General features: G+C 44.1%; 1 protein-coding gene across 2 annotated transcripts; it reads right to left on the reverse strand.

Annotated features, from left to right (window-relative positions):
* Positions 1 to 5,488: 5,488 nt before the first annotated feature.
* LOC123128742 (protein TSS) lies at positions 5,489 to 15,714 on the reverse strand. 2 transcript variants are annotated; one of them, XM_044548832.1, is made up of 24 exons: positions 15,334 to 15,714; positions 15,116 to 15,177; positions 14,398 to 14,490; positions 14,237 to 14,309; positions 13,886 to 14,146; positions 13,674 to 13,738; positions 13,244 to 13,375; positions 13,120 to 13,161; positions 12,390 to 12,923; positions 12,141 to 12,301; positions 11,455 to 11,953; positions 11,026 to 11,088; positions 10,839 to 10,940; positions 10,395 to 10,715; positions 10,213 to 10,305; positions 10,026 to 10,127; positions 9,823 to 9,927; positions 9,303 to 9,436; positions 8,995 to 9,178; positions 8,753 to 8,884; positions 8,521 to 8,633; positions 8,132 to 8,213; positions 6,073 to 8,049; positions 5,489 to 5,974 (listed from the first exon to the last, which is right to left on the reverse strand). In XM_044548832.1, the coding sequence occupies exons 1-23, from the start codon at positions 15,398 to 15,400 to the stop codon at positions 6,100 to 6,102; spliced, it is 5,370 nt and encodes a 1,789-aa protein (XP_044404767.1). In that variant the 5' UTR covers positions 15,401 to 15,714; the 3' UTR covers positions 5,489 to 5,974; positions 6,073 to 6,099. The 2 variants fall into 2 exon arrangements, with proteins under 2 accessions (XP_044404767.1, XP_044404766.1); XM_044548831.1 differs by having other exon boundaries at positions 5,489 to 8,049.
* Positions 15,715 to 15,930: the final 216 nt, after the last annotated feature.

A 15,930-nucleotide genomic window follows, 5' to 3' on the forward strand; every position in this document is an offset into this window, starting at 1 on the left:
CTTGGTTTCTCGGAGGAGTGGGTATCGCTGATAATGAAATGAGTCAACTCAGTGACCTTCCAAGTCAAGATGAATGGAGAGTTCCTGCCATCATTTCGCCTGTCAAAAGGTATAAGACAAGGTGACCCGATCTCACCGTGCCTTTTTTCGTTGTCCGGGGAGGGGCTGTCATGTATTTTCAATAATTATGATGGGGGCTGGGTTGATCGCGGTATTCGTCCGGGACTGAGATGTCCGTGGATATCGCATCTTTTGTTTGCAGACGATTGCTTGGTTTTTATTAAAGCTGATTCTCAGAGTGCCCAACTGTTGAATGATATATTGCAAGCTTACAATGTAGGCTCTGGTCAATGCGTTAACAAGGCAAAGAGCTCCGTATATTTTAGCCCAAATTGTCGGGTATCAGTTAGAGTGGGGGTAAGAAAATCGTTGCGGATCCACATAGAGGCCCCGTCAGAGAAGTATTTGGGTCTGCCCATGGCAACAGGAAGGATTACAGAACAAAATTTTGTCCATGTCAAAGAGCAGGCAAGATCCAGGGTACAAGGATATTGCAAGAAGTTGCTATCATGTGCAACAAAGGAGGTTCTTCTCAAGGCAGCGATCCAAGCTTTACCGGCCTATTCTATGAGTTGTTTTAAGCTCACAAAAGGTTTATGCCCGAAAGTTACGACAATTATGTCAAAGTTTTGGTGGGCTGGATCACTAGATAAGAGAGGAATGCATTGGCAGTCATGGGAAAAGATGGTGGTCTCAAAATCAAAGGGAGGTCTCAGTTTTCGTGACTTGCAAGTGTTCAACGATGCTATGTTAGCGAAACAGGACTGGCGCCTGTTGGACAAGCCTGAGAGCTTATGTGCACGTGTACTTAGGGGAAGATACTACCCGGATGGGGATTTTTTGAATGCTGGTTGTCCCAAAAGTGCCTCGGCGACTTGGAAGGCGATCACCATAGGAAGAGAGACATTGCAGAGAGGTCTAATCCGAAGGATTTGGAATGGCGGACATCTGAAGTCTGGCATGATAACTGGATCCACAGTTCACCAACTCTGAGGCCGGTATGCAATATTGGTAATGAACCGATACACCTAGTGGCAGATCTGTTGGAGGAAACGGGCGGCTGGAATGAGGAGCTGGTCCGGAGAACTTTCATTGCTCCAGATGCAGCAGCTATACTGAATATGCATGCCTAGGTCGAGAGTGGCCATGTAGGATTTCTGGGCATGGGGATATGAGAGAACTGGAGTGTTTACGGTGAGGACTACCTAACAGATGGTCATAGAAGACCGCGAGAATTTGTTGAACCAGATTGGTAGCTGCACATATGACCAGGAGAGCTAGAGAGCATTATGGCGATTGCGGGTTCAACCAAATTCGTGTGTTCTGGTGGCGAGTGCCTAAAGGATTTCTGCCATCAAGGGGAGAGCTACAGAGATGTCATATTGAGGATAATGCAGCCTGCCAGTTGTGTGGGCATGATGAGGAGTCTCTCTCTCATACACTCATTCAGTGTGAGCACGCCAAACTATTTTGGAGAGAAGCCACAAAGTCCTGCAACCTGGTCGCGAGATTTATTTGGGACATCAAATTTGCATGCTATATATGGATGATTTGTACATTGAATTTGGGACATTGTTGTACTATACTTATTTGCATGTTATGTATAGATGATTTGTGCTATTTTCTTTTTGAACTTTGATGAATATCAGCCGGTTTGCATGAATTTTGTCCACTAAGTCGAAACCCGGCTTGAAATGTATGCGGGCAGCGTTGGATGGTCGGCTCCGGCATCCGTGTCCGCGGACTGGTCACCCCTATCCACCAACGATACTGGAGCAAATTTGTGGGTCGGCGTTGGAGATGCCATTGTTGATTCACCAGATATACCTTGTAATTGGCATGATCAAGTTTATGGTAGTTCACTAGTTAGACTTAACTATATAAAAGCACTCATATTGTTGTACACAATCTACTAGGCTAATTGCGTCCATGCTACGGGTTCGTTATACGTCTAAGAATGCATGTCATATGGTTGTGTGTTTCATATCTCATGGTCTTGTTGGATGTAACGAGAAAGAATTGATATGGTTGCGTTTTGCCTTGCTGGACGAAATATCATGGTATTGTGATAAGAATGGATTTATTATGCTTTGTTTTGGTCTAGCTAATTTGCTATGGCCATCGAGCCGATGATTTAGTTAATGCTTATGGCCTTTCTGATTCTATGTTGTTATTTCTGTTCCAAAACTGACAAGTAAGATGAATTCATACCTGGGACTAGGAGGGATGATATAGTGCTTGTGATATGTCTGATTCTTTGTCATAATCTTTTCCTTGCCTTGTGCCGTCTTCAGACACCTGACCCGATTATTTGAATATTACAGGAAAAAGAGGAACCTGGAAGTTGTAGATGGTACATTCCGAGAGATCTTGATTGATATGCTCAAGGTCCATGTGGGGACTCTACGGTCGTGAAGCTGAAGTGCATCTCATACCATACTTCGAGGGATGATGCATCTGTTTTAGCGTGTGACGTTGATAAGTGCACATGTAGAATTCTGATCTGTAGTTAGTTTGGCTCATATTTATTGTCTCTGAAAGTTTCAACTTGTGGCTTTTGTTTCTTTGCTCGCCAAACTGTGGCATTCAACTCATGAGCTAGTGTGATTGTTTTCTGTTGTAAAGATGTGTGTGGGCATTAATTGAGATGCCGGGTGATTTTGTTGAGTAGATAAAACAGAATGAATGGTTGAGATGCATGGTTCCCTCGCACGATCTGAGCTTGCGACCCTCCGCCACCTTGCTCTATCTCCCCCGGGTATTGCCTTCCGATGCTCTTCTATTCCCCTCTCCTCTACCATCAAATGACCATTACAAAGAGTAGATCTCCCATGTGGAAGGAAGGGGATCATGTGTGCTCGGGAAATTCCCCTATCGGGATTTAATATCCTGGGCTTTCTCCCCCTAGTCACAAGCCTAAATAGACGAGGGGTCACGGCGGCTTAATCAGTTAACGATCGCTATCATATCTCTCCCATGTACCAATTAGCATCTTGATTAGGAGTGACTGGGTTCCTCAGATTAGCCGCTAAGGAAAACACACTTTGGGAATCATAGGTGGGTGTGTCTAGTGGGGGGGGGGGCATTGGCCCCCTCTCTTTTCATGAATAACATTGAAGGAGAGCTGGAGCAGAGATGGATTGGCAGGTTGACTAGCGGGGATCGGAATTGCAACATTTTCATGGTGGATCGTTGCAGGTGATGCTACATGTCATGTTTGCGGCTGCGGTGTGCACCATTACCGTGGAAAATCTTCTAGAGCACATTATTGTGCATTGCCGCAAGCTGCCTCCAGGGACGTACGATTCATATAAGGCGCCAGGGGTCCTCATGTTCTTCGTAAGCGCCCCCGTCACCATCTTCACCACTGGCCCAGCCACTACTCATGCTCACGGGTGATCGACGAGACATATAAACACTACTATTACTAACTAATGTATATGTGTGTATTGGTTTGGCAAACATGACTAGCTGTATTGATATACTATTTGACACAATATTATTATTATTTAGTATTATTAGCAACTATTGTTTTATCATTAATTAATATAAATTATTGTATTAATAACTAGGAATTTTATAAATCTCTATCTCTACCTAATTTATTTGTTTCATAATATTATAAAGAACTGAATCTGTGAGTCACCTGCTGTATGGTTTCTATCTCTTAAATTCTCCATGAGAATGTTAGCTCTCCCAATAGAAAAACCAGAGCATCGCTACCTATGCTAGTATCTTTGACTATTTGGAATGAAAGGAACGCCCGGGTGTTTCGTCACAAGAGTGCTCCACCGTCAACTTTGTTCAACACTATCATTTGTGAGGCAAACCTTTAGGTCACCGCCGGTGCAAAGAAACCAGGGTCAATTATTTTGGAGATTAATTCCCATACTGTGTAAGGGTTCTTATGTAACAAACTCTATTCTCCGCTCAATTAATGGATGAGGCAAAACGTTTGCCTCCATTTAAAAGAAAATGGGAATGCTAGCCTGTTACATCGGGGCTTTGGTAGGGCTTTTTTGTCCACCTGTAATTGGCTAGCTCGTTGATGTTGTGCGCGTTTTTTTCTTTTTGCGGGAAACCTTTCTACCTATTCATCTTCAATCATAGCAGTACAATGAACATAACCACCTAGCGATGACTATAAACATTGAAGCGAGTTAAAGGCGCGCCACCATCATTACTCCTCCCTCGCCGGAGTCGGCCAAAATTTATTACAGTAGACAGTTGGGAAGTCGTTGTGTTCAGACCCCATAGGACCAGCAAACCAGAACAGCAACCGCCGCTGATAAAATGTAGCGTTGATTGAAAAAACCCAAACTGAAGACACACATAGATGAAGAGTTGATGTTGTGCACTTGTCTTCTATAGCTTCAAGCCAACTAGATAAGGGACGCGGCAAGCCGCGCGTTGACCGCCGAACGGTCGGCCAACAAATATGATAGAGTTGGGAGCACATTTGATGTTGGGAATTTTTGTGGACATATAATTATAAATCATGTTGATGACCGCTCAACAAAAAATAAAGTTTGTACATAAAATGCATTCACACACACGTAATAGCAGTGTTGTGAACCACACTATTTACCTAAGATAATTATCTCTGATCAAGATAGAAAACACACACCATATAAGTTTGCTAGGACGAGGGATTGCATAGTAGAGTATCAGTACACACCATATATTTACATAATTAAGTCTAGTATAGGAGGAGGTGCTGCATAGTAGGGCATCGATTGCATCTCATCAGAAAGCAAATGCACGGAGGTTACATATACTAAGATGGTTAACTGGAAGTACCAAACGATCATTCAGATAGTCATGATGATGAGGTGGTAATGTAGAATCGGTGATCATCGTGGGACCTCCGCAGAGCACTTGTCCTCACTGTCAAAAAGATCTCCTCATCTAGAGAGCTCCTCATATAAGGTACATGTTCAGGGCTTCCATAGCCCGTGGATGGCAACTCTTCATCATCAGGGAAACTTGGTTCTGGATCCTATGGATATGTGCCAGTGAACTGCAGATATTCAGTAGCAAGAACTGTGTTCTGGTCAAGATACTCGCAAATGTTCTGCACATTAAGAAGAGTTATGTCCAGCTCAGTAACTATATGCTGAAGCTGCATTGTCATTGAAGATTCAATATGTAGTGAATTATCCCACCCTAAGCTGGGAGCCTTTTGATGATATTATTCTTCTCACCATTGATATTTTTGATAGACCCAACGGCACTATCTTTTCCAGCAAGTCGCTGCAGCAGAGACCCATTGGCCTTCTTGATAGACTCAATGATCCTTTTCTCTCAGTCGTTGTACAAAAGATAATTGGTCTTTTTCATTGACACAATGCTGCTATCCTTTTGTTTTAGTTGCTGAAGCAGAGTGTCACTGGCATGTTTATTCTTCGAATAGAATTGAATTGAGTAATAATCACAAAATGGATCGGCGTCTCATGGATTCTTGTACAAGCAAAATTGTCCAAAAAGCAACAACCTGATTACAGGGACACTTGATACAAACTTCCTGCTCAGGGAAGTATCGATTTTCTTTACAACAGTCTAATTTATCAAAATTCAAAAGAAATAACTACGTACAAAGATGTCAAGTCGGCAGTGTGTCCAGTTCATCGACAAAGGAAATGAAAACGCCGAGCAAAATGTGGGGAACGATGGCGTGTTTACCACCTCTCTGATCTTCACAAGCTCCTTTGCAATGACAAAGCAAGCTGAAACAAGGTCACTATGATGACAGTTGGACACTCGGAAGACCTTTAAAGTTCCATGGCAATGCGAACCCTTGCAATACCATAGCACCGGTGCAGCCGTGCAGGGCGGCAGAAACAAATAGGTACTAGAAACCATGAAATAGATCAGAAAGCAACTAATTCTCTAACGAGAAAACCAGCATCTCCTCCTTTCAGCAAAAACAGCAGCGTGTCAGTTTGCATTAGCATACTTTTATAGCCCGTAAGGAGGGCTCATCTGTGTATGAATAAAACTTCCTGTAACTACCTGAGAGGCTGAGAAGACCACCTTTTCTCAGCTCGCAACCTGAACGGCCTCGACTTCTCCATCACTGTAATCAGCCCAGGACTTCGGCTTTTCAGTCACGCTTGAATCATCTGGAGCATCTTTTGGGGCTGAAGCATCATCTTGAGCATCTATCGGGGCCGTTGCATCAACTTCAGCACCTCCAGAAACTATAGTTTCATCAGGCTTCACTTCACTGTCCTCACATTCCACATGGTTGTTCTTCTCCTCCGTGTTCTTGCTCTCAGTCTCAGCTTCAACATCAATTCCACTAGATGTATCATTTCCTTCAGGACTAGTCTCACTAGTTTCAGACACTTGTGGGGAAGCAGTCTTGGGTGACTCGACAGTACTATCTGGAGATGATGGAAGCCCATCCTGTGATGCTTGAATACCAGCTGGCGATGCCAGAGGTTCATTAGGAGATGATGGATGGCCATCAGGACTTCGAGATTGACCTGGCACAAACTCCGCTGCATGAGGATTCATCACTTTAGGGGATGTGGCTGCCTCTGGAAGAACTTCACCACTCGGCAACACAGGCTTGTTACGAGGCACCCGGTGCCCTGATCTGTTGAACCCTCCGGCTAGACGTGGACCATAAGGGACCCTTGCGGTTGCAGACTGGTGAGGGTGCTTACGGAGAGGGATGGCCAGCATTGGGGGCACATTGGCTGGTGATGGCAATAGTCCTCCGTGTTCTCTGAAACCTGGTACGGCCATTGAACCAAAAGCTGGCACGGTGGCTGGACTGAATGGAGCAGCGGCAGCATTAAGTTTACTGGCTGTCTCTTTCGCACCTTCTACTGGTGAATCATTCTTTTCACTTCCAGATGGTGAAGATTTCTCATTTTCGGCCCCACTAGACAGCTGTTCTTGATTATCCTCTCCTGGACCTCTTTCATCATCATTGGAGGAAGAATCATTTGCCTCAGTCAAAGTTGCTGCTTCTTCATTTGGGACGTCCGCTAGTGCTGCTGGTGATTGGTTCTTCTCTGTAGATGTCTCTGCTGAATCTGAGGTCTTCTCAGCTTGATTTGATCCTACCAAACCATTGGCTTGTTCAGTATCAGAACTGGGAGATTTGTGCTCATCTGTTGCTTTTGATACTTGCAAATTATTATCCTTTGGTGACACTTGTATTGCCCCATTTTTCTCTTCAGAAGGGCGAACATTGCTTTCTTTGGGAGCCTTGGCACTTTCAATATTTACAGCTGGTTCAGTTGCATCCTTTTGCTCTGTATGCACATCATTCAACGCTTTGGCAAGAGTTCCTGGTGCAGCTATTGCCACTTCCTTGTATGACAGTGACTTCCTTACTGTTTGACTGACAATTGGTGCTGCAGATGGCATCACCTTGGCAGCTGCAGGGGTGGTGGCTAAGCTTGCTGCCATGGATTTAGGTTTGGGTGAATTCTCCCCACTGTTTGATGAGATAGTAGGATTACCTGCTTTGGAATTGAAGCTCAAACTCTTCGCCAATTTCTTTGCAAGAGGGCTGGAAGCAACAGAAGCTGCAGCCTCATTAGGTGAAACTCGAGGGGAAGAGTTGGATGGAACTCTGCCTTTGTATCTTCCATTCTCACTATTATTGATGGCATTTGTACTGATCTTTGACAGGTTTGGCCTCCTCACACTTGCACCAGTTTTGCGATTCCCCGTGGTACGCCCCTTTGGAACAGCCTCTTGCCACCCCTCCTCAGATATGTTCTCTTCAGTATAGTCATCTTGAGGCATGTGGACCACAGTGTTACCTGGTTTTTCCTCTTCCAGTTTCACTTTCACATGCTCAACAATGGTTCCATTCTCTTTGACTTGAGAATTTTTCTTCTCAGTTAATTTCTCTTTGACTTCAGAGTTTTCCTTCTCAGTTGATGAACGGTCACTGTTAGGTGGAGGGCTCCTTTGATCTTCATCATCGGCTAATTCAGATGGGTTTTGCCCGATACGACCTTTTATCTACGATACATAATGTAAATGCATGAGGATGACCACTAGAGAGATAAGACAACATATAGAAAGGTCCTGATGATGAACTTACCTTAGCACGGGCTTGTTTCTTTTGCATTTCCTTAGCCTTGAGCTCATCATCTGGATTGATATAATCTAGAAGATCTGATACACTGACAAAAGGACAATATAAGATCCATACTGAAGAAGCAGACAGTATTCAAAATTGATTATTCAGTAAATACAGCCATGCATTTAGATTTTTCAGTAGACTCTCTTCCTTTTGCACTGTCTCCAACCGAACAGCTATAAAGATAAAAGTTTCCACTTTGGATCAGGTCATCACTTCTATTAAACTTTATTGAGAATCCATGTTGACACTCACAATATTGATGTTCACTAGCAAACCGACTCAAAAAAAAATCTTTGCCATCTCTTCAATGAAAATATTTAGCTATCACAAGCTATTATGTCGTCTACCTCAGATGGCCTCTGCTTGCTATTGAAGCATCAGGCTTTGGAGTACCGTTGCGTGCTGCTTCCTGCTGCTCTAGTGCCTTGGACTCAAAGTATTCCAGCCAGGCAGCAGCATCCTGTGGAAAATATGGGTCATCAGATTTCCTTGTTGCTATGAGAAAGGCAGATTATTGGGGAAAAAAACTGAAGACTAAGTGGAAGAATTCACCATCAGAAGCATTTTATTTCTGATTACCTGTGTCCGAAGATCTTCTGATCCGAGCTTTGATTGAAGTATTCGTAGAGTGGTTTTTTCATGTTGGACACTCAACGAGTATGCTTCCATTAAAGACAAAGCAATAGCAATAGCATGATAACTAGCAGCCGTCTGTCAATAAAGATGAGCTTTCAGTGTAGCCTTGTAAGTGGGCACTAGTGTATGTGCCAGAGCGCAACATACAGTCACACTGAAACACAAGGGGAGGTTGAGTTGCATACCTGTATGTGATCAACACCAAGCAGCCGTTGGTTACATTTTAGCGCCTCATGCAGGTAACGGAGTGCTACATGGACATTACCCAACCCTTCTTCCATCATAGCAACGTTGATGTAAGTTGCAGCAGTATTAGGGTGAGACGGGCCACATGTCAGGTGCAAAAGATATAGGGCACGATTCACATACCTGAAATATACAAATCAGAACATAAGGTTGTTAACACAGGAAGAAGAATACACAAATTATAGGTAACTGAGACAAAAACAAACTACTAAGCATGCAATTTCAATAAATTACAGCATGCACTTACTTTAGTGCTAATTCTGTATGTTGCAGGCGATAGTAGAAAACAGCAAGATCTCCATAGCTTTTCATAGTATCTGGGTGATCAAGTCCAAGTTCCCTCTCGTTAATATCTAAAGCCTTCTGTTGATAGATAGTTGCCTGGTCCAAAGAGCAACAAGAATTATAAAGCCAGCTCCACAACACAGCGCAACAGGGGATACTAACAGATAGTTATATGCATTAAAAAGCTAAACGTGTGACAAGTGCATGACAGCTCCAGGTCACTCAGATGAGCAATATTATTGCATTTGTTACACTAAAGCAGCTTATGATCTACAGATCCCACATGATCATCACATTTCAGTGTTGCCAAAATGATTCTGCATTTGTTCCAATTATAATACCCCCAAAAAAATTAGAATCCTAGTGTGATTCCTTGAATTAACAATGTTTGTACATAAGCTAATGCTCATGTAAATTAGGCTAGGCAGTGTTACTGAATACTGTGAAAGAGAACTAGCAGCAAGGTCCCAAAATTTTGGTACCTGGTTGAAGTCCCCAGTATGATAAAGCACTACTGCCAAGAGGCTGTATGCTCCTGCGGTCATTCTATGATACGGACCACAAACAGCAACCAGTTTTGCAAGAGCCTGCACCATCATATACAGTCATGTCCAGATTGTATGAAGTAGTTAGCGTAGTGTTTAAGAAATCATAACGTATGGATGTAATAGTATGATCAGGATACCTTTGTGCCGTAGTTAACAGCATCCTCAAGTTTTCCTTTGTCCAGGAAAGTCTTGGATGACTCCAACAGGGTGCGACCATCTGCTGATGAGCATGCAACATGCTGCAGATAATAGATCATGGTTAATAACCATTAATTATTTATGCATTTCTCAGGCATTTGCAGTTTTCATAAGTTTAAAATTTACCTTGTAGATGGGAACAATACTGATGATATCAGACTTTCTGAATGCATGTGGTGTATCCATGTCGTAGTCTTTAGTAACTAGCTCAAGTCCTACCTATTGGAATCATGGTTCCAGGAGTGAACAGGAATAATCAGAATCGTTGAACCTAAAAATAACAAGTTATGTGACATCTAAACTATTACCTTATGGCAGAGGCCACGAAGAATGGCATACTTTCTTAGATCAAGGCTATATTCGTCTTTCCATGCCAAGCCGAATCTCTTCATCAAAAAGACCTCCAACCACTTCTGCCTGAGATTATGATCCTCTCGGCACTTGACATCATTATTTTCTTCTGGAAATGGTCCCAGCAATATATTTAAACATGATGCAACTGATTGAGCCATGTCATTTATATCATCGACAGCTGCAATAACTGCACGAACTATGTGCTTAAATGCTCGAACTACCATCTCGTGTATACACAGTGACTGTATATGCGGGAGCTTATCAGAAAGCTCAACCTGAAACACAGCAAAATAAAAGAGTGCTTCAGTTGTGATTTTTATAAGATGTTTTATGTTCTTTTATTTATTCAGATAGATGAAGATATGTTCTTGAACTTGACCGAACTACATAGTATGTACCACTTGTCCCAGTGAGCGCATCTGGAGGCCTCTGGTGTGCATGAAATCTGTCAATGTCCTTCCATCAACAGGAGAAAGCTCAAGTGAGCCAAAGTCTGCTACCTGATAACAGGATAAGGATGACAGTCAAAATAATGTGCCACCCGTAATACGTTATTGTAGCTGCTACATGAGTACAGTATATTACCAATTTTGGCAGGGCAGTATCATCATAATATTTGTATGCCATCTCAATCAATTCATCGGGGGACTGCACAAAAACATCTGATCGTAAAGCATACTATAACGTTAAAGAATGGGAAGAGCGTGTTGAGAGACATAAAAGCCACCGACATAGAGTACCATATCAGTATGTTTCCTGTAGCAACAGAACAATCAACAAATGGGCAAATTCTTCACTAACTGATGAGGGGCTAGGGAGAAACATAATTTATGAAGAAACTAACTACAATGATAGTTGAGTCACAGCAAGGTCACCCGTGGACTAATGTAAAATTTCGTTTGGACATCTACTTGGTGTGATGTTGTTTGGAGAAGTGGGATCTAGTACAAAATTAGTTCATTTTGCCTGAAAATATTTAAGGAAACTCCAATGCCAACATGATGAGGGAAAAACCTTAGCATGAAGTCCAGTCTCAGATTCTTTTAGTCTTTGGAAAGCAGCTTCTGTTAGCGCTTTCTGCAGAATAGCCTCTTTATCCTCCTTTGTGCTGGCAGTGTTGTCTGAATGTGCATCGTTTGTATTTGGCGAAGTACTATCTTTTGTGGACGCACTCTTTCCACTCTTGTCATCTGACTTCTTCTTGATCTCCTTAAGCTGACCAAATTGTTTTCCCAGGCCTTTTACTGTAGGAACATCCTTAGACTCGTCGCTTTTCTTACCATCAGCCTTCTCAGAAGTTTGATTCTGTAGATGCTGTACCCAGCAAGCACCAAGCTCCCATCTGATTGGTCTTGTTTCTCTTGGAGCCTCACCTTCAAGATTCTGCATGCTATCTGTAATTATTTTCCGGACAAAATTTGTGGTAGCCTCGTTCTCTTCAGGATCAGAACTGTGCAACCGCTGAACTGCTCCAGGTGACTGAACACATGACTTCTGAAGCAGCATCCTTAAGCTGACAAAGGGAAAAGCGGTCATTGCTGGTTTTATCTAACCAATACAGTGGCAGAAAAATAAAATAAAAAAGGACCAAGTGCATGGGAGCTGAAGTAAATGACTTGGAATTGGTATTGGGCGAACTCATGTTGTTAAATAAACACAAGAAAATAACCGTACACCATGTAAATGTTCCCAGTACTAACCTGTTGACGTTGAGAGCATTGCTACCTCCCTCCGGCTGGTCTTCAATGTGAATGTCCTGCTGCGCTGGAACAACGGTTGTCAGTTGAGCATCCAACGGAACTTGGACAACAGCTGTATACCCACAATGCTTCACAACAACCACACCAAGAGTAGCAGTATCCTGTAGACCAGTTGAAATACTTCTTTAGTTAACAGAAAAAATCAATATAAGCATCCTGTAATCGTCTGTATCGAAGAAAAGATCTTACATGTACTGTTGCACTCTCATCAGCAGTGATTCCCTTCAGCAGGTTCCTCTTAGCAAGCTCATCAAAAGATACTCCTGGAGCCTGACTTCCATCTAACTTAACATCTGACTTAGAACTTGCATCTGCTTTGTCTTTTGTTACCGTTATTTTCATATCCCCAATTTGTTGTGTGTGCGGAACTGAACTTGCTGTGCCATTTGTTTTTTCATGTGAACTCTTGTCATCGGGGATCAAATTCTGGATAGCTGCAATAGCTTTAAGGACACCAACATCTACAAACAAGCTATGGAGTAGGAATGCCTTCCTGTCTCGGACTTGCCTTTCCTCAGCTGTTTTACAAGGCATTGCAGCAAGGATGGCAAATTCTTTCACCCACGGTCTATGGTCATGCTTCCCATCTCTTCCCAGGCCACCCCCATTGCCACCCCAAGTTTCATCTTCTGTTGGAAGGGGTGGGAACACTGATGGTGAATCCGCAACAACAGGGGGAACGACCCAAGTGTTTGACCGGAATCCGTAAGGAAGATTTCCAAACTGGAAAGAAATGAGAATTAAAGAGCAAACTTCAAACTTCCAAATTGCAGTTGTGAATTCTATTTTAGATGCAAACTAGCATACGCCCCCACTTGCCCAAAAATATTGGTTCAAATTCTGAAAGTGTAACATGTTGAAGCACATCTGATTAATTATTATTATTTTTGGTTAGAAACCAAGCATTAGCGAATCTCACCTTGTTGTGCTCAACAAAAGCCTTCATAAGAGCCTTGTAAGCCTGCAGATTTGGAACACATTTTCCATATTAATGATCAACCATTGATAAGAAATAAAGTAAACAAGCTCAATATTTTACTTACTGCCTCAAATCCACGGTTCGTCTGCTGCAACAACCCAACAAGGGAGTGGTTAATGAGTGCTCGCTTCCCTGACGGATAGAATCCAGCTCGGGATGCCACGATCGTCACTGGCTTCCCGTTACAAACCCTCACCTGAGTACCGGCACCAAACTCAAGCGAAGTCAGCGAACGTTTTTTTTTTCAAGAACATACAAGGCAGCGAACTATAACTGCAACTGATACTATACAGCTACGCTGAAAACCTTGGCACCATTAGACATTACAGTGATACTGACAACACTGAATTACTCATGGCTACAATTTTCATATGACGAGCTAAATCTACTGGTACATTCAACACAGTTGACATAAGAGTAGACAGTAGCTACTATTAGTTGTCACTGTTGTATATTATCATCGAATCAGTAACAATATTCAGTAGGAACCTCACATCGATCTGGAAGAAGTCCTCCTCTCTATTGTCATCGACGAACGGGCGCGTCGACCTTCTGATGTCTGCAATGGATCACAATCACATTAATGGAAAAACCTAACAGAATTTTGTTCTCCAAATACAACTCGAACCTACTACTCATTCCTGTACGAAATGTGCTAGAAAAATACAGAGAGAAGAAGAAGAAAATGACTAGCACTGGCACTTACACTGGATCGGCGGCGAGAGGTGGGAGAAGGAGAAGAAGTCGTAGAACTCCCCCAGCTTCGGCGGCGGGTACATGGGCTCCTCGCCGCCGCCGCCACCGGCGACCACGGCGCCGGGCGAGCCTGGCTTGGCGGCCTCGGCGGCCGCATCGGTGGCGGGCGCGGGCTTCTGCTCGGGCTTATTGACCCCGAACGCGGTGGTGCAGGCGACGACGTCGAGCAGCCGGCGGACGTGCGCGACGGCGAGCTCCTCCGTGTACTCCTCTGCGGCGCCATTGCGAGACGGAGCGTGTCAGCGCGCAGTTTTTGCGATTTGGCCCTCGACGTACGCGCTATTCGCGGGTTCGTCCTTACCTTCGACGATGCTGAGGTGGCAGGGCTTGAGGGCGGCGATTTCCACCGTGTCCTTGAGCTGGGGCCCACGGACCTGCATTTGTGCCCACGTAACAAGTACAGCCTGTCAGCTGGCTCGAACTCTGAAGCAGTTTTCAGCCGCTCGGGTCTGTGACGTGTACCTCGTGGCAGAGGGAGAAGCTGGTGATGTGGCAGGTGTCCACGTGGACGGCCAGGAGCTTCCGCACGTCGAGGATCCTGTCCGTCGATATGCCCTGAAAGTGCAAGAAGGCGCATATGCATTGGTTGCTCATTTCTCTTACTAGCTTATTATTACTCCGATGGTGATTTTGTTTAAACCGAGGCAAAAAGTTTGTTTCATCAATTCATCCATTAAGCAGAAGAGGTTTTTTTTGCGGGAATAAGCAAAAAGAGAGTTGCTCGGTTAATTTTAGTAAACTGGGTCAAAACTAAGCAAAAATGTTTCGGAAGTCACTTGGACCTCTAATTAACCTGCTCCAACTGTACGGTGTTCCACCTGGCATGCATGGCACGGATGTTGTTTTGTGGACCATTTTGTTTTGAAATTTGGGAGCTCCTTTTTACATAGAGTTTGGCAGAGTTTGTGCCCCGAATTTAAATCTTTCCGTGGTTTTTTTTTGTGTGAACGTGTAAATACGAGCGTGAATTCTAAGCACGTGATGAGATTGTTGTGCATAGCGGAAGAAGGACAAACGGTAGGAATGCACGGCCGCAGGCGCAAAAGGAAGATAAGAAAATGCCAAAGGCGTATATATCGCGTGGGCCGTAACTGATGGAGCTCTCCTCTCCCCACGTAAAACCTCGTGGAGGGAAGAAGATAAGCTTAGCCAGGCGGGGCGGGGCGGTCGGTCTTCTCACCTTGAGCGTGAGGTGGGTGTAGTCCGGCGCCTCCACGGTCACGTCCAGCACCGTCGGCAGAACTGCATCAATTTACACGTACGTTCATTCACAAACAAAATCATTCAGAACCGATTGAAAATCGGCAAAAACTCATCATCTTCTGAACTTGCAATTCAGCAAAGATTTGAATTCTACAGAGTAGGAGAATCGAGTTTACAACTAGCGCACGCACGCACCTTTCTCTTCCTTCTTCTTCTTGTCGCCCTTGGCCTTGGGCTTGGCCTTCCCCGCCTTGGGCGCCATGCCGCCCGCCCGGCCCTCGCAACGCTAGCTTGCTGCTGCTGCTTCCACAAACCTCGACGGCTCGCTTGCAGTTTCTATCCCGAAATTCCCAACGGAATGAGAATCTGAACTTCTCAAGGTAGCTACCGTGCTCTTGGCATTTAGATGGTGAAGAGGAGAGGAGATAGCGAGGGAGCGAGCGAGCGAGCGAGCGAGAGAGGTGGGCTAGAGAGAGGATAAGGTGATATATAGCAGCGCCTAGATGCTGCTACGAGCTAGCTAGCTGAGCTGAGCTGAACAGCTTCCACTGGCTCTGTGAACCTGAAGTTGAAGGCGCAGGCGGAGTGGGAAGAGGACAAGAGCGCAGCAAAGGGAGCGAGCGAGTGAATATGAATAGTGGATAGAATGTTGAGATTACTCCAGTCTGGGAATAAAAGAGGAATAGTGGATGCAAAATGTTGTGGTTACAGAGAGCAGGGGAGGCTGGGCACGAGTCTTCTGTCGGCCAAATGGTGAAGTTTTTATGAGTGTGTGCGTGCAGTTTCATGTGT

The sequence above is a fragment of the Triticum aestivum genome, chromosome 6A (genome assembly GCF_018294505.1).
Source record: "Triticum aestivum cultivar Chinese Spring chromosome 6A, IWGSC CS RefSeq v2.1, whole genome shotgun sequence".
Classification (NCBI taxonomy): Eukaryota; Viridiplantae; Streptophyta; class Magnoliopsida; order Poales; family Poaceae; genus Triticum; species Triticum aestivum.